This window comes from Gouania willdenowi, chromosome 6, assembly GCF_900634775.1.
Source record: "Gouania willdenowi chromosome 6, fGouWil2.1, whole genome shotgun sequence".
Lineage (NCBI taxonomy): Eukaryota > Metazoa > Chordata > Actinopteri > Blenniiformes > Gobiesocidae > Gouania > Gouania willdenowi.
Genome location: NC_041049.1, coordinates 1453872 through 1472910, shown reverse-complemented (window position 1 = coordinate 1472910; position 19039 = coordinate 1453872). Strand labels below are relative to the sequence as shown.

General features: G+C 40.6%; 1 protein-coding gene across 3 annotated transcripts; it reads left to right on the top strand.

Moving 5' to 3' along the window:
- The first annotated feature begins 445 nt into the window (after positions 1-445).
- On the top strand, positions 446-18123 carry upf2 (UPF2 regulator of nonsense mediated mRNA decay). 3 transcript variants are annotated; one of them, XM_028448425.1, is made up of 21 exons: positions 446-521; positions 1194-1523; positions 2820-3599; positions 3909-4069; positions 4928-5119; positions 5191-5337; positions 7169-7272; positions 7350-7435; positions 8195-8303; positions 8482-8595; positions 8711-8827; positions 9248-9637; positions 12772-13047; positions 13916-14099; positions 14500-14648; positions 14722-14826; positions 14924-15022; positions 15797-15970; positions 16046-16187; positions 16278-16398; positions 16697-18123. In XM_028448425.1, exons 2-21 carry the CDS (start codon positions 1195-1197, stop codon positions 16701-16703), a joined length of 3786 nt encoding a protein of 1261 aa, XP_028304226.1. In that variant the 5' UTR covers positions 446-521; position 1194; the 3' UTR covers positions 16704-18123. The 3 variants fall into 3 exon arrangements, with proteins under 3 accessions (XP_028304226.1, XP_028304224.1, XP_028304225.1); XM_028448423.1 differs by having other exon boundaries at positions 16694-18123; XM_028448424.1 differs by having other exon boundaries at positions 451-517; positions 16694-18123.
- The last annotated feature ends 916 nt before the right edge of the window (positions 18124-19039 follow it).

Here is a 19039-nt window from a genome sequence, read left to right as displayed (position 1 = left end):
TTCTACTAAATTTCATAAGTAGTACGAAGTTACATACACGCAGAGGACAGGACAACGGAAAATAAAAGAAGCAGCTAAAAAAAAAACAAGAGAAATCGATATTAAATAATGATGTTTTCATGTTTGTTTTGTTTTTCTACTGTTGTAGTCTGGTTTTGTACTACATTAATCAAAGACGAAATTTAACACTGGGTCGAATAGATATTGAAAAAATAAAAATGTATTCAAATTGCCCTTTTTATTTAATAAATATAAACAAAAATATTGCTCTTTGCTATTTATTCAAAACGCCCCACAACAAAAAAAGTGCGGTCGTTTGAACTGGAAACAAAAATAGATAATACATTAGGAATTTTACAACGTATTCTACAAAAGCACTATTCGTATTATCTATTTTTATTTATTTTGTTTATATTATTATTTTTTACATTTTGGTCAGGCAGAGTTTCGAGGACCTAAAGAAGGCCCTGCACACGGAAGCAGACGCTGACACTCGATGTTTATTTTGCAACAATTTGTAGGTAAAATCTTTTTAAACACACTGTAAATCATCACTTATAGTTCAAAAACCAGGCTGTAAATATTTAAAGGTTTATTTTGGATTGTCTTTACGTTCACAGAGTGTCATTTTTGCGCTGTTGAACCGTTTGTTTACATCCGCTAGCGTCCATTCAGGCGCGCTGCTAAGCAAGGCTAGTGGCTAAGCTAACGCTAACTCGCTGTTTTGCGTAAAAGACCTGTTGCTTTTTTATTGATTTCTGCTGTAAAACAGACCGAAGTGACTCAAATAGATAGAACACAGAGCTTTAGCTGAGCTGTAACTGAGAAATTGTTAGCAACGAGGCTAACAGGCTAATTAGCTGCTCCTGAGTTTGTGTCGCATCATAATTAGCCCGAAATATTTGCACAAATGTGACTACTTATGTAGCCGAAAACAGATTTAAAAACATTACAATCACCCTCCTAATTTTGACTTTTGAAACAAGTCAAATACATGTTTTTAAATTTAAAAAATGTAACATAAAAACTATTTATTTTATTTTGTTTTAAGATAAAAGTCACACAAACAATGTCAATGATGTATAAATAATAGATCTGTTCGTGTACATTTTTATAGATATTTAAAGAGTGGATATGTTCCTGTACATGTTTATAGATGTTTAAAGAATAGATCTGTTCCTGTTCCTCCACAGCATGCCCGCTGAACGCCAGCGCCCTGTAAACATGGATGACAGAGAGAAGGAGCGTGAGGGGGAGAGGAGGCCACCGCCCACCGCCCGCGATAAACCCAAGGAGCAGGAGGTGAAAGGAGGGAGTAAGGAGGAGAAGAAGAGACGTTTAGAAGAGGAGAAGAAGAAGAAAGAAGAGAAGGAGCGCCGTAAGAAAGAGGACGATAAGCAAAGGGAGGAGGAGGAGCAGAGGAAGAAGGAAGAGGAGGAGAAGAAGCAGCAGGAGGAGGAGGAGAGGAGGAGTCAGGAGGAGGAGGCCAAACGGCAGAAAGAGGAGGAGGAGGCTTTGCTCCGGTGAGAACAGCCTCTATTTATTCACTTTAACATTTGCAATGGATTTAATTTCACATAGAAAAAGGTACTTTAATTGTTTTAATAAATATGCATTTATTTTTTTATTGGTACTACATTGACCACATTTCATGATACATACATTATTTATTTAACATATATTTAATCGACAGCCATCTTTAGTCACTCCAGGGTTTTGGTTTGTTGGATTTGAGCCACACTTGGCAGCTCAGTTGTGTTGTTATTAGTAATGCACCAAAATTTCGACTGCTGAAAATTTTCAGGCAAAAATGGCCTGAAACACTTTTCTCACCGAAACAAGCCGACTGAATCAGGATGTTGTAAACACGTGAGAAAACACCGCGGTCAGCACGTGCGCTTGCTTGGAGATAAACCAACTTGTCCGTGGACTCACGGAGCAGATTTATTTATGCACGAAAGATTTTCCTGAGCAGTTTGAGACAGGGAAATAACTTACGTGCGATTTATGTTTGTGTCACGTCAACACTGTAGTTACGTGTAGACCTCTGTCAGGGATTACACAGTAGTGTGACGTACAGCTGCTGAGCATCAGAAACATGACTGACAGAGATCCTCTGATTGTCATCATGACGATACTTGGTCCGCGTTATAAAGATCATTACTTTGATGCGATTAAAGCAGCGTGTAGAAGAAACTATGCATGCTGCAATCAAAGCACAGAGTGTGTGTGCATCTCCAAAAACATGGTTGTATAATAAATTAAATGGAGAAGCTGATCTTCACCGAGAGCTTAAATACACTTTGTGTTTTAAAGAGAGAACAGATTCAATTCCCACCTGGGCCATCACTGTGGGATGTTGAGCAAGTCCCTTAACCCCGAACTGCTCCCCATGCGCCGCAAAATGGCTGCCGACTGCCCCTCAGGGATGGGTAAAATTGCAGAGGACAAATTTATATGTGTGTAACAACATATATACCAATAAAGACTTAAAGCCCCAATTTAATTTAAATTTAACTCTTTCAGCAGCTCAGTCAGTTATAGGCTTGTGTATTATTTTTTAAAGTATGATTGGGACGAGTTAAACATTTCATTTACTTATTTTATATTGTTGGAATATAAGTGCTTCTTTTAATATTCATTTATACAATTGCAGTGTTTTAATGTTAGTGTTTAGTACAAAAATTCAGAGCCATAAATGCAATGGGACTCGTATTTTGCATAATAGTTTCTTTCAGTGGTTTTTGGTCAAAAATGTTCATTCCGGTGCATCACTAGTTACTGTGTTTGATATGTTGACTGATGGTGGTGTTCCTCAGGGAGAAGGAGGAGGGCCATCAGCTGCACCAGGAGGCCTGGGAGCGCCACCAGGGCAGGAAGGACCTGCGCAGCCGCAACCAGAGTGCCCCCGAGCGCCGGCCCGAGGAGGCGTTCTTCAGCCGCCTGGACTCCAGCCTGAAGAAGAACACGGCCTTCGTCAAGAAGCTGCGCACACTCACCGAGCAGCAGCGGGACTCCCTCTCCAACGACTTTGCCTCGCTCAACCTCAGCAAGTACATTGGAGAGGCCGTCAGCTCCGTGGTGGAGGCCAAACTGAAGATCTCTGACGTGGGCTGCGCCGTGCACCTGTGCTCACTGTTCCACCAGCGCTATGCAGAGTTCGCCCAGCTGCTACTGCACGCCTGGAAGAAGCACTTTGAGGCGCGGAAGGAGGAGAAGGCACCCAACGTCAGCAAGCTGCGCACCGACCTGCGTTTCATCGCGGAGCTCACCATCGTCGGCCTGTTCACGGACCGCGAGGGCCTGTCGCTGATCTACGAGCAGCTGAAGAGCATCATCAACACAGACCGCGAGACGCACACGCACGTGTCTGTGGTCATCAGCTTCTGTAAGCACTGCGGCGACGACATCGCCGGCCTGGTGCCGCGCAGGGTGAAGGCGGCGGCCGACAAGTTCTCACTGGCGTTCCCGCCCAGCGAGATCATCAGCACCGAGAAGCAGCAGCCCTTTCAGAACCTGCTCAGGGAATACTTCACCTCCCTCACCAAACACCTGAAGAAGGACCATCGAGAGCTGCAGAACATCGAGAGGCAGAACAGGTGAGAACCAGGAAGTAAACAGGAAACAGGAAGTCACAGCTGAGCTGTTTCTGTTCAGAAACAAACCAGAATAAGACTTGACTTTATTTGACTTCTCTTATCTTGTCTTGTCTTGACTCGTGTTTTCTTGTCTTGACTTGTTTCCGCTCTCCTTGTCTAGTCTTATCTTAACTTGTCTTGTTTTGACTCGTCTTTGCTTGTCTTTACTTGTCTTGTCTCATTTCTCCTTGACTTGTCTTTTCTTGTCTTGATTTGACTTTTCATTGGACTCATCCATTTCCTGACGTTTCTCTGTCATCTGATTTCCAGGCGAATCCTGCACTCCAAAGGCGAGCTGAGCGAGGATCGACACAAGCAGCATGAGGAGTTTGCCACCTGCTACCAGAAGCTTCTTGCCAATACGCAGTCTCTGGCCGACCTGCTGGACGAGAACATGCCGGAGCTGCCACAGGACAAGACCGTGCAGGAGGGTGGGTTTCCTTAAAGGGATCCTCCACTGTTTTTACAAATGTGTCCTAAAATCTTCCAAAAGTACCTATTAGTAGATCTATGTCTAACAAAACACATCATTATGCACCATATTTGTTTAATTTTTTTTTAAAAATGGGACTACTTCACAGTTTGAGAGCCTGTGTTCCTCCATCTAGAAATCATGTGACTGATGATGTCACATGGCCCCACTGCCTGTAAACATCCCATTGTTTTCTATTGGAGTGAAACATTCATCCTGATTTTTAGATCATTTAACAGCTTTTTCAGTCATAATAACTTGTGCAGCTTCTGGTTGATCTAAATAATCAGGAAACGTTAAAGATGTTGATGTAAACCTTTTGTTTACAGAAAAAGAATAAAAACAGTTGTGATCCCACTCTGCGTGTTGGTAGTAGACAATGAAGCAGAGAAGAAGAGCTCTCCTAAGGGACCTTTACTCTGCCTTAAACAGTGTGCTGACACTTTCTGGTGGCTGAAGTTAGAGAGTAGATCACACTTAGGTCACTTAGGAGAGCTCCTCTTCTCTGCTTCATTGTGTACCACCAATCGACATCTTTAACTGTTCTTGATTTTTTTTTTAGAGCAACCAAAAGCAGAACATATTGTCATTTTCATTGAAAAAGCTGCTAAATGATCCAATAATCAGGCTGAATGTTTCACTCCAATAGAAAACAATGGGATGTTTACAGGCAGTGGGGCCGTGTGACATCATCAGTCACATGATTTCAAGATGGAGGAACACAGGCTCTAAATCTATAAAGTAGTCACCACACCTCACTCTGTCGCAGGCTTTCCTTCACAAACTATTGCTGACTTTCTAACCTCTCCTCTCTCAGAACACGGCCCTGGCATCGACATCTTCACTCCTGGAAAACCCGGCGACTACGACCTGGAGGGAGGAATTTGGGAGGACGAGGACGCTCGCAACTTCTACGAGAACCTGGTGGACCTGAAGGCCTTTGTCCCCGCCATTCTCTTCAAGGACAACGAGCGCGGCGGTCCCAGCAAAGACAAAGACGACGGCAAAGGTGAGTCACGGTGTGTGAACGCAGACAAATGTTTCGGTGTTGAGTTCTCACTGTGTTCCCTTTTCTGTCAGACGGGAAGGAGTCCAGTACCACCAGCACCACGGAGGAGCTGGAGCTGGAGCTGGAGGCGCTGGACATCACTGATGAACCTTTGGAGCTAGAGGGAGGTGACGAAGCGGAGAATGAGGAGCTTGCCAAGAAGCTGCTGGATGAACAAGGTGAAGGTGTCACTATGATGTCATTATGATGTCACTGAACTACGATGTTTCTCAGATGTCGACATTTATACCTTAAATCGTACTTACTTGTCACTTATGGGCTACTTAAATTTCATTAGGGCATTAAATGTCACTTAGGTAGTAAATAAAAGTCCTACTCATGCAAATCAACTTTTTTGAACTTTTAACCTTGTTACAATGTTAATTCCTTATCAAAAACACCCCCAAAGTATTATTGGGCTTCCTTCCTACATCTCTTAAATATTCTCAATAATCCTGTTCTCTGAGAGGCTTCTCTGCCATGTTCTGAAAAACGAGCGGTTCAAATGATAGTGACATCACTGGCATTCTGAACCTTCCCCTCCAGGAAGTGCCTGCTGCTGGTGCCGCGCCTCCACAGTGAACATACATGCCCATTCTCTCTGGTGCTAGGCATGCGAGCGGTTGGTCATTTGTCCTTTCTTATCCAGTCTGCACAGGGAAAAGAAATGATCTTTGTTTTTCTACCAAACGATAATGTCTTGTAACCGAAAATGTGTTAGACTGCGAAAGTCCTCAGAATTTGTTCAAACTTCCTAAAGAAGAGTCTACTCGCCAGAAGTGGTTGAAATTTATCTCTGGGAACACGCGACACACCATCGAGCCTCCGTTAGTGGTGAACCTTGGCCAGTTCTAAAGTGGATTGTACAGTAAATTACGTCTTCAAATCGGAGCGATTCCCACAATAAACCCCACTGATGGAAAGGCCACAGCCGTAAGTAAAATAAACCTCTAGCCAAATGTTAGCCATACTCGCTTCTTTGTCTTTATATTTGAAATACATTCTCTGGAACTGTTTACAAAGATTGGTGGGCGTGTGTGTTGTCTATGCTGCCAGGGCTCTAGGGCTACGTCTTGAAATGGGAGGCACTCACACGGGGAGAGGCGGCACTCCGAGAAATTGTGTGTCTGAACTTCCGGGTTGAAAGAAAATAATAATATATCTTAATAAATTAGTATTTTATTTTGTAAAATGTAAAATATTACCCATATGTGGCTGTAGTTGATATAGGACCTTTAAAGGTCACTTAAGGACTTTTATGTGAGCTTTATATTAATATTACCTTCGTGCAGTTTTTTTTCAACCTTGGGGTCATGATCTCATGTGGTTCGCCTGGAAATAAAATGTAATTAACACAGTTTTTTAATGTATTTGAAAATGTTTTATTTTGCACAGATAAAAAACAATACATAGTTCAAGGATTTTTATTTGTCATTATGTGCATGAACGTGTACATGGCGAAATAAAGTCCTCAAGTTCCACGTTAAGCCCTTGAAGAATAAATAGAGTAAAAGAATAATAGTATAAAAATAGGAAAACAAATAATAATAAGAAAAACACCAGTAATATAAATAGAATAAATACAAAAATTATACAAATATACAGTGATAAACAAAACAATAATATTACAGAAATAGATATAGAGTGCAGGAAGAGGCAGAAAAAAATATTATTATTCTTTTTCAAATTAAAACAACACGTATACATTCAACTGTTGGCTATACTTTCACTTTCTCAAATATATATCTAGTTCAAATAAAATGCAGTATGAACATATCTGAGCTGGTGCATAGTGTCACTTTGTATTTGTAACAAACATGATCAAAAAACTAATCTTAGAGAAAGAATGTCAGTGGGTTCGCCAAGAATTTGTGATGTAAAAATGGGGTCACAACAAGAAAAAGGTTGGAAACCACTGCTTCAGTGTTTATATGTTTAGAAAAGACAAACATGTAGCTTGTGTTCTGAAAGTGTAACTAAGGGTTTTTTTATTTCTTTGTGTGTGTGTAGAACAAGAGGACGAGGAGACGAGCACAGGCTCTCATCTGAAGCTTATCGTGGATGCTTTCATTCAGCAGCTTCCCAACTGTGTCAACAGAGACCTGATAGACAAGGTAACACACACATACACACACACACACACGCACACACGCGTGATGTACCTGACATGTGACTGTTCAAACCCTCACAGGCTGCCATGGACTTTTGTATGAACATGAACACTAAGTCCAACAGGAGGAAGCTGGTCCGTGCTCTCTTCACCGTCCCTAGGCAGAGGTTAGCTAGCTTTGATCACATGCTAACACTGCTCATTCACCGAGCACACACACTTAAACACACGCAGTACAATTACAGATTTTAGACCTCAGGCTTTGTTCGAATATTCTATCCCTGTCCTCTTCAATTCAATTGTATCAGTTTCCTCTAACTTTGGTCTTTTTAAACTAAGATCCAGACTTATTTTATCTGGACTTATCCTGACTTGATTATCGTGATTATTATTTTTATCTTGAAATCTTTTCACAATTGATCCTATCTTGACTCATCCTGTTATTTCTTGACTTATCTTGACTTATTGTAACTGATCTTATTCTGACTCATCTTTTCTTATTCGGACTTATTCTGATTTATTTTTACGTAGCTTGAACCGACTTATTTTGACCAATCTTAACCTTTTTTTCAAATTTTTTCACTGATGGTCCCTTATTTTAACGAAGTTCTTATTTTATTGAGGGTCATGTTGACCTGTCTTATTTTGTCTTGTGTTGACTTGTCTTCACTTTTTTATTTTTATTTATTTATTTATTATCATTATAATTATTATTATTTTTTGTCTTGTCCTATCTTATCTTCTCTTGTCTTTTCTTGTGTTGCCGTTCATTTGGCACTCAATTAATCAATTTGAATTCATTCTTGTCTTGTCTTGTCTTGTCTTGTTGTTCATTTGGGCGCTCCATAAATAAAGTTGAATTTAAAGCTGTATCTTTGAGCTCCATCAGGTGGCGCTGTGCTCACAACTCTTCCTGTTTCCCACAGGTTGGACCTCCTGCCGTTTTACTCTCGCCTTGTGGCGACGCTCCATCCCTGCATGTCTGATGTGGCTGAGGATCTGTGCTCCATGCTCAAAGGAGACTTCAGGTTTCACGTGAGTTATCCCATCCACACCTCCTTACTTTGCTCCCTCTGTTTATTTCATTTGGCATTAACATTAAGGTACTGTTTATTATTCCCCAATTGTACATACAGTATATGTATCTTTATCCTTATTGTCCTTCACTTGGGGTTTTAAGCAGTTGTTGTTTTTGTTGTTTTTTGTGCTTCAGATCCGTAAGAAAGACCAGATCAACATTGAGACGAAGAACAAGACGGTGAGATTCATCGGAGAACTGGCAAAGTTCAAGATGTTCTGTAAGACGGACACACTGCACTGTCTGAAGGTCAGATCCGATTCCTGGTCCATAATCTATAATCCTGATTAAAGATGATAATAATCTGTTAATTCCTCTAAATGAACGTGTTAATAAATAATGTTTTTATATTTGATCTGGACAGATGCTGCTGTCTGACTTCACCCATCACCACATCGAGATGGCGTGCACGCTCCTGGAAACGTGCGGGCGCTTTCTCTTCAGGTCACCTGACTCCCACCTGAGGACCAGCGTCCTATTGGTCAGTACCAGCCCTCCACACCAGGGGGCGCTGTCGGAACTTTGAACACATCATTAAAACACTTCTTTTTCCACTCTTTGAATCTGCAGAGAGATATTATTAATATAATTTATCTTGGAGGGACAGAAATAATAAATTGTTGTTACAATGTTGTCTTATCTTGTCTGGACATGTCTTGATTTGACTTGTCAATCAATCAATCTTTATATAGTGCAGATTACAACAAAGTGATCTCAATGCGCTTATCAAAATATAAAATTCATGATAAGAAAGAATAATTACACAAAGATCTGGCTGTAATTTATCTTGAAGAGACAGAAATGATCTAATAATCTATTTGAGAGTGTGAGACTCGTGGTTATTACAGAAGCTGAACGGAGAATAAAAGACAAATATTGATCAAACCTTGTTTGTTTTTAGGAACAAATGATGCGTAAGAAGCAGGCTCAGCACCTGGACGCCCGCTACGTGACCATGGTGGAGAACGCCTACTACTACTGCAACCCTCCGCCCATCGAGAAGACGGTGAAGAAGAAGCGTCCCCCGCTGCAGGAGTACGTGCGTAAGCTGCTCTACAAAGACCTGTCTAAGGTGACCACGGAGAAGGTGCTGAGACAGATGCGTAAGCTGCCGTGGCAGGAGCCCGAGGCCAAGGCTTACCTCATCTGCTGCATGGTCAACATCTGGAACGTTAAGTACAACAGCATCCACTGCGTGGCCAACCTGCTGGCTGGCCTGGTGGCCTACCAGGAGGATGTGGGCATCCACGTGGTGGACGGCGTGCTGGAGGACATCCGGCTGGGCATGGAGGTGAGAGGGTCACCTCCCAGAAATGTGTTTGCATCATTAATAAGAAATGAGAACGCAAATTTATAATCATCTCTGAACAAAATACTTTTTCCATCCGTTACATCTTTGTAGTGTTTCTTTGTTAGCAGACTAGTTTAGACTAGTTTCAGGAGTCTGCAACTGGTGGCTCTGGAGCCTCATGTGGCTCTTTAACTCTTTTGCAATGGCTCCCAGTAGCTTTAAAAATTTGTAATAAAGAATTGTAATTTTCTGATAGAGGGTATAGATGATTAATGACATTGACACCAAATTAAAACATAATACAATAAATTGTAATGTGCAATAACAATAAAATTTTCTTGCACATGTGGCTAACCTTAAGTTTTAAATCCCTGCTAATGTAACTAAACCAACAAAAAGATAATTTTGGAAGAAAATAGAGATTTTAGTTGTGTTTGAACTGATTAATTTAACTGCCAATGTACAGTTTTAATATTCATTCTCAATACAGTATTTGTCAAGTAATTTCTTTTGGCACGGGAAGGACTTTAATTCAGGTGAGATGAGGCAAAATGGCTCCTTTAAGAGTAAAGGTTGCAGACCACTGGACTGGTCAAACTAAACACAGTACACAGACGCCTCTTAAAGAGACAGTATCTGTCTGTATAACCTTTCAGCAGTAGTGGGCGCTACCAAAAACAAACGCAGTACGTTTTTGCTGCGGCTTATCATATGTGTTATACGGTGCATTTTCAGCTTTCAATAAGTTGATAAGTATAGTTTGAACTAATAAGAAGTACTATTGTCATAATTTATTGGAACAACACAGAAATGATACCTGAAAATATTAAATGAAATAATAAAGAAAGGCAGGAAAACATCTTAATCTGCCCCATTTTTTTGTCAATGACAATCAAATCATAGAAATTGCAAATGCCTTCATTGTTTTTTTCACGTTGGACCTACATTAGCTCACAAAATTCTCGATCCCAAAGTCACACAAAGACTAAATTGTAACGTTCTAAACAAAATCCAAACTCACTTTTCATAAGAGAGGTTGAGGAAAATGAAATTATAGAAATAGTTTAAAAATTCAAGAATAAAAGGTCATCTGATTGTTTTGACATTGATATGACGATAGTAAAAGAAATTATTCATTATGTGACAAAACCATTTACATACATTTGCAATCAGTCCTTTCTCACGAGCACCTTCCCAAGAGAAAAGAAAACTGGCAAAAGTAGTTCCAATTCATAAAAATGGAAATAAAAATATATTTGACAATTATAGACCTATCTCGCTTCTTACACAATTTGTAATTAGGCTTGATCATTTTGTTTACAAATTTGTTAAGTGAACATCAATACGGTTGTTGTGGAAGATATGGATACAGCAATAGACATTTGTGAATATGCAGTGGGTATTTTTATTGATCTGAGCAAAGCCTCTGACACCATAGACAATACAAGGCTTTTAAAAAAGATTGAAGGGTTTGGTGTCAGGGGACCAGCATATGCCTGGCTAGGAAGCTAGCTTAGCAACAGATGCCAATATGTACATATACACAATGAAAAACTAATGACACATGGTGTTCCACAAGGCTCTATATTGGGTCCCAAACTGTTCATCATGTATATCAACAATGTTTATGATGTTTTGGAAAATGTAAAATGTTTATTATATGCGGATGATACCAGCCTGTACTGCTCAGGAAAGGGCCAGAAACAGCTCCTTGATACTGTAGAAGACAAACTTATAGTCTTTAAAAATGGTTTGATCTAAACAAACTTTCAATTAATCTGAGTAAAACAAAATACATAAAAATCAGTGATCATACAACTTTAAAGATTAATTATACAGAAATTGAACACGTTTTTGCAAATACATTTCTAAGTTACCATTGATAGAAAACTTGAATGGAAATCACATATAAGAATATTAAAAACAAAATTAGCAAAAACCATTGCTATAATTGGCAAAATGAAAACTGTACGTGACAAAAAATCTCTTCTATTACTAAATAACTCCCCCATTCTTCCTTACCTAAATTATATCTTAGACATATGGGGAAACAACTACAAATCCAATACTTATCATATTTTCCTACTCCAAAAAAAGACAATAAGAATTATCACTAAAGCATATTTCTATAACAACAAACCCTATGTTTGTAGAACTAAATCTATTGTAAATCCATGATCTTGTTGACCTGAACACATTAGTAATGGTGTATAAGGCACATAATAATAATCTCCCTCCTCACATCCAGGAGCTTTTTGAACACAGGAAAAGTCAGTATAACCTCAGAGGGAAAAAAAGTAAAATCTAGGACAAATAAAAAAAGTTGATGTATTTCTGTAAGAGGTGTTAATCTGTGGAATGACTTGAAAGATCAAATAAAATAATCTGGAACAGTCACAGCTTTGATAAATATGCATAAATCTACTGTAATTAAAAATATATAAGCTCAGAATAAATAAAGTAGCAATGAAAAGACTTTAATAGATCCATAACGGATGAAATTAATTAAATGATGACATGATTTAGTTTAAAAATAAAAATAACATAAAATAAAATGAAATTTATGTTAAAATAACGATTCTAAATACATGTGTATTTCTCTTCTGTTGGACACTTGAAATTGTTTATTAATAATCTTTGTGTTTTGTCTTGTGGAAGTTTGTAAACATGGGTTAGGTATCATAAGTATTAACTTCAGCCTAAACCCTTTCAGTCATGCTGTACACAAAATTATGGAAATGTTTTTGTTTAATGTTTAATGGAATGAAATGACCGAATAAAAAAAACTACTACTGTAAAGTAGCTTACATTGGGCAAAAATACTGTACTTTTATTTTGAAGTCCTATCACAGTAATTGTTTACTTTTTTCACAGCTAAGTGATTTCAGTATCTCCTGATGAGGTGATGACAAGGTTTAATTTATTCAGAGTTTTTGAAAAAAACACTTTACAGTTTCTATAGTTGAGCATTAAACCATCATTTGAACCTTTAAAGTGCTCATCAGTAGCTATACTCTAATAATGGTATGACCTCACATTTATGATTATCTTTTGTGTATATTAATTAAAATCTTGTCGATGGTGATGCTGATTGTTGTGTTTAAAGCTTAGTTTGTTCTTTCAAACTCCTGCAGGTCAATCAGCCAAAGTTCAACCAGCGACGCATCAGTAGTGCCAAGTTCCTGGGTGAGCTCTACAACTACCGCATGGTGGAGTCGGCCGTCATCTTTCGTATGCTCTTCTCTTTCATCTCATTCGGGGTGAACCAGGACGGTAGCCCCAGCCCCCTGGACCCCCCGGACCATCTCTTCCGCATCCGACTGGTCTGCACGCTGCTCGACACCTGTGGGCAGTACTTTGACCGCGGCTCCAGCAAGAGGAAGCTCGACTGCTTCCTCATCTACTTCCAGGTCAGACTGAGCCCTAAACCAGAGTTAGACTAGACTAAACTTGTTATAGACTGGACTAAACTTTTGTTAGACTGGGCTAAACCAATGTTAAACTGGACTGAACCAATGTTAAACTGGGCTAAACCAGTGTCAGACTGGAATAAACCAATGTTAGACTGGACTGAACCAATGTTAAACTGGACTGAACCAATGTTAAACTGAGCTAAACCAATGTTAAACTGGGCTAAACCAGTGTCAGACTGGAATAAACCAATGTTAGACTGGGCTAAACCAATGTTAAACTGGGCTAAACCAGTGTCAGACTGGAGTATACCAATGTTAGACTGGACTGAACCAATGTTAGACTGGACTGAACCAATGTTAGACTGGACTGAACCAGTGTTAGACTGGACTGAACCAATGTTAGACTGGACTGAACCAGTGTTAGACTGGAATAAACCAGTGTTAGACTGGACTGAACCAGTGTTAGACTGGACTGAACCAGTGTTAGACTGGACTGAACCAGTGTGCAACGTTACGTGACTGCAAATAAAACAGACAAAGAAAACAAAAATGGGAGGAAGACTGCTGTCGGCCGTAGAGGCTGACTCATACGGCTGGACTCGTTGGGGTCTCACAGGCTTTCCGCGCCCCATGTGCCCGTGACATCAGAGCAAATCTGGAGCAAGTTGGATAGAAATCTAACCAGCACACACTGTGCGTCTGTAGTCGGCTGTCAAAACTGTGTCTGTCTGGCTCATCTCGAATAAGCCTAATGTTAGACTGGGCTAAACTAATGAAAGAGAGTTAGACTAGATTAAACCAAAGTTAGACTGAACTAAACTGTGTGTTATTGGGTGTGTGTGTGTGTGTCTTTGTGTGTGTGCAGCGCTACATCTGGTGGAAAAAGAGTCTGGACTTGTGGACCAAAGACCATCCGTTCCCGATCGACATCGACTACATGATCAGTGACACGTTGGAGCTGCTGCGTCCTAAGATGAGGCTGAGCTGCTCCCTGGACGAGGCTACCAAGCACGTGGTGGACCTGGAGAGGGAGGTCCTCGTCAAGCTAGGTGAGTGTTAGTGTTCTGGTCACGCTGTCAGCCTCCATTCCAGGTCCCAAATTGCAGAGTGATGATGTCATCGCAGAGGACACGCCCACAGATCAGCTTTTGCTAAGCACTAAAGATGACCACGATCTAGATCACGTGACCCTCAGAGAGAGGAAAACTACTCCTTAAACTTTGACCTTTGGTTATTGTAACATGTAGCCCAGGTCTAGGTCTTTGTCTGAGGTTAAATGGAATAAACCAAGATCTTTTTTGACCTGGGGTGTTCTGGTATAACAAGTGATCATGTCATACAATTAACTAATGTAGACGTGTCAGTGAATGCACAGCTTTATCGTGTTATGACTGAACCAGTGGTTCAGCATCAGAGCTAAAGTGTTTGTTACACGTCTGTGGTTCTCAGGTCTGGCCATGGAGAAGGACGGACGCTCCAGCGCTATGAGCGAGGGCGACGCGCTCGACGAGGAGGACGACGATGACGAAGAAGAGGGCGGAGCCGAGACGGAGGAGCAGTCGGGCAACGAGAGCGAGATGAACGAGCAGGAGGAAGACGTGAGGGCGGAGCTACAAATGAGCTATGATGTTTGTGTTGTGGCGCTGGATGTCACACGTCGTTTCTCCTCAGGAGGGTTCTGACAACGAGGAAGAGGAGCATGAGGAGGAGGAAGAGGAGAACACAGACTACCTGACCGACTCCAATAAGGAGAACGAGACGGACGAGGAGAACAACGTGAGAACCGTCGGATGGAACCTGCAGAATTGACGACTGGGCGCCGTCTAGACTCAAGTGTGTGTGTGTGTGCGTGTGCGTGCGCGTGCGTGTGCAGGAGGTGACGATCCGTGGTGGTGGACTGAAACACGTGGCCTGTGCTGAAGACGAGGACTTCATCCAGGCTCTGGACAAAATGATGCTGGAGAACCTGCAAGTAGGTCTTTGATTCGACCGTGGGAACCTCCATGACTCAGTTTTTAAAAGGTTTAATTCAGATAAAATTGATCCGGATTAGGTAAACCTTTTTTTTTTCCAAATCGATGGTCACATAATCCATTTTAGCTTTGAGCCGATGTTTCAAAGCAACATCAGATTGGATCAATCTGATTCAGATAGAAACTTTTCATGATCACCAAATCTGGATAACCAGAGCTGATCTTTGTTTGATGAAGGGGCTTCAAGTCTTTGGAGACCCTGACAAACCTCCTGCATTTTGACAGAACCAGAACCAGCAGACAGGATGTGCCGCAAGGGACACAATGGTTAGACACTATTTATGATTTGGATTTCATAAACCAGTGATGTCATTGCTTTATTATCCTGTTTTATCATTGCATGCATCACTAAAAATATCTAAGAACAAAACAAAACTAAAATATTTTTGATTGTGATGAATAAACATAAATTAGTGACATATATTATGTCTATTGACAGCTGTTTGGAGAATTAATTGATGAGCCAAACTTTTCCTACTTTGCTACAGACTTATATTGTTATAGCATACTTATCCACCCTTCTGGTGGGATCAGTTTAATCCAGACTTTTAGGATCAAAGTGATCCCAATCCTACTGAAATCCAATCCAATCTGTTGTCCAGAATCCAACTGATTACTTTTGAAAAACCAGGCCCAGGAGGTGCGTGCTTGCGTCCTGGTAGTCCTCATGCTCCTGCCTCTCATTGATGTGTGTGTGTGTGTCGTCCACACAGCAGCGTAGCGGTGAGTCGGTGAAGGTTCACCAGCTGGACGTGGCCATCCCTCTGCAGCTGAAGAGTCAGCTGAGGAAAGGCGGAGCCTCACAGACCTGTATCACCGACACTGAACAGGACGTCTCCAACACCATGCAGTTCGTCATGCTCACCAGGAAGGGCAACAAGCAGCAGGTAGGAGGGGCTTAGCAGGAAGCGGCGAGGATGCAGGAAACTACCTGTATTTATGTGTGTGTGTGTGTGTGTCAGTATAAGATCCTGAACGTGCCCCTGTCGTCACACCTGGCTGCGAATCACTTCAACCAGCAACAGGCGGAGCAGGAGGAGAGGATGAGGATGAAGAAGCTCACACTGGATATTAATGAGAGGCAGGAGCAGGAGGACTACCAGGGTATACACACACACACACACGCTGTGTGTGATGTTACAGTAAAACTTCTTGGTGACTGCAGTGGTGCTCTAAAGTGTGTGTGTGTTGCAGAGATGATGCAGTCTCTGGCTCAGCGTCCTGCTCAGGCTAACACCAACCGTGAGCGTCGTCCTCGTTACCAACACCCCAAAGGAGCTCCTAACGCCGACCTCATCTTCAAGACCGGAGGAAGGTGAGGCGTCGTTACCACGGTGACGAGAGCTGCTCCTGGTGGATTTCCTCTGATTTTCACAATAAAGCAGCATGAATTTACATGATCCTCTTTCCTGTCCTCCCACTTCTTCCCATTTTGTTCCTCTGTTCTGTTCTCCTTTCCTCTCTTTCTCTTCGAGTTTTTTTCTGTCTTCTGTCTGGTTTTCTGTTGTGTGTCTTCCCCCACCTCTCTCTCTCTCTCTCTCTCTCTCTCTCTCTCTCTCTCTCTCTCTCTCTCTCTCTCTCTCTCTCTCTGTGTCTTTCTTCTCCACCAGGAGACGCTGACTGGAGTCTGTCTTCAGACAAACGAGCGAATGAACGATCAAACAAGAGTCGGAGCGAGAAGATCGTAGAGGAAAACCCTCGACGAACCGTAAACGTGTCCTCCGGGAGCGGACCGGGTCAGGGGTCAGAGGTCAAAGGTCGGGGTCTCACGGTCGGCTCTCTTTTCCTTTTTTTTTTGTCTGTTTTCGCCTGAGATGACAAAAAGAAACAAACAAACCGGGGACGCTCAAACAGCTGAGGACGTAGACAGAGACGTCAGAGTCTAGGACTGGCACCAGGACGGAGGAGACGCAGACCCTTAGCATCGTTAGCATTGTTAGCTTTGGACTAACTTGTCGCACGTTACGCTACATACTCAACGCCACACGCCAACGACAGGAGGACGGCGAGCGTCCCTTTTGTTCCACATGATAGATACCGACTTTGGTCGCCCTGGCGATCGTCTTCTATCTTTACATAAAAAGACTAAACGATGCCACCCGCCATCACAAAGCCCTGAGAACAGAACGAGGCTGATGTCAAATTACAAACAAACCACAGATTTGTTAGTTTTGTTTGTTTATTAACCATGAAAGCTCTTCTGCTTCAGTTTGAGCATCAGTAATTTGACACCAGCCTCACTGTTTCATTGAATGTAGCCAGTCAAGTAAATTTTACATTTTTTGGGAGGTTTTTTTTTTGCTACAAAATTTAACATTTTAATGTTTTTTAAAACTAACATTAGTTTCCTTCTCTCCATTATCATAGTAAACAATGTGCTTGTAATTTGACACCAGCCTCATGGTGTACCTCTGTTAGGTCAGTGCCTCGTTTTATTGAAACATCACACATCCATCCGTCTGTTTTCTTTTTTTTAAACTGTCCCTTTTCTAAATTCCAGCACTGTGTAATTTGACACCAGCCTCCTACATGTGGCCGAAGATGTGATTCAACCCTCAAATCTGTTTCCAGATGTTTCATGTGAACTTAATTGATGCTTTTCCTGGAATTAATAGTCAATTATGAATTTGTTTTATCATGCTAACCTTGTTGTCTGGTATGCAGGGATGAGTACTTGTAATTTGGCACCAGCCTCATCGTGTTGTGTAGTTTCATTAGGTGTGGGTTTTTTTTTTTTTTATTGATACTTCATCTCAGTTCAGTGTAATGGTAATTTGACACCAGCCTCCTGATGAATGCAAACTAAAGGTGTTTAATGTGACCTTAAATGTTGTGTTTTTCATTGTTTTGTACTAATTAGATACAGAGGCTAGTGGAAATACTTGTAATTTGGCACCTGGCTTGTCAAACAAAATCAATTTTGGCCAACAGACGATGTGTTATTCTTTGGAGGTAATTTAACACCAGCCTCAGTGGAGTGGGTTTGTGATGGTTTGGTGCATTTTTTGAGTCTTTTTTATTAAAAAAAAGTGTAAAGATGTGTTTGTAAATGGGAATATTTTTTTAAACATCCTTTAGGTCCAAAAACAAGCAAATGTTGGAGGTAAAAAAAAAGAAAAAAGGTGAACGTTCTAGAACAAGTGTCTCACTCCTTTAGTGAAGCCGTGGACGATGTTATTGGCGTGTGCTTTGCTCTGTGCAGTGACGTCTTCCTGAGTTTCTGTTGCTTTGGCTGAGCCTGTAGATGATTGGTTGGTTTGAATCTTCAACACTCGGCCGTTCTCGTAGAAAAACTATCGTAGCCGTGCTGAAACGTGACCAATAAACGTACACTAAAGCTCTTTGGACTCTGGTTTTATTTCATTTAAGATAACTTACTTATTACCTTTATTATATATTGATTATATTATATTTTTAAAATACTTAATTCAATAAACTCAAGACTTATTTATGAAACGATTCAATAAACTGAAGATAATCATCAAAACGTTTTGATTTTTGAGCAAAATGTAAATATTTGTGAAAACACTTCAATATATTTAACTGCAATTTTTAAATAAAAAATGTGTAATTACTGTCATAATTATTTGTGATAAACAATTCAATAAACTAAAGAAAAAAATGACTACAAAGTGCAATTTTTAAATAAAAGCAACTGTATTAAGTATTTAAAAATAAAATCTATTTTTCTTGATAGTTTAAAACTGAGCTTACTGTTTTGATAATTTTCCTTATGTTCTGCTGTGATATTTTTTATTAGCTCCACTAACAACTGGTTTGCACTTCCTTTTGTTCTGTTTTTTGAAGCTTAAGTTTTTTTTAGTTTTGGAATAATGTTATGATATAAACTCATCAAATAGTTTGTTTAATAAGCTTTGGTTCTATACAGAAATCCTGTAACTAGTACTTTTCTACATTGCTACTGTCATGTTTGTCGTGGCCACTAGAGGGAGTTA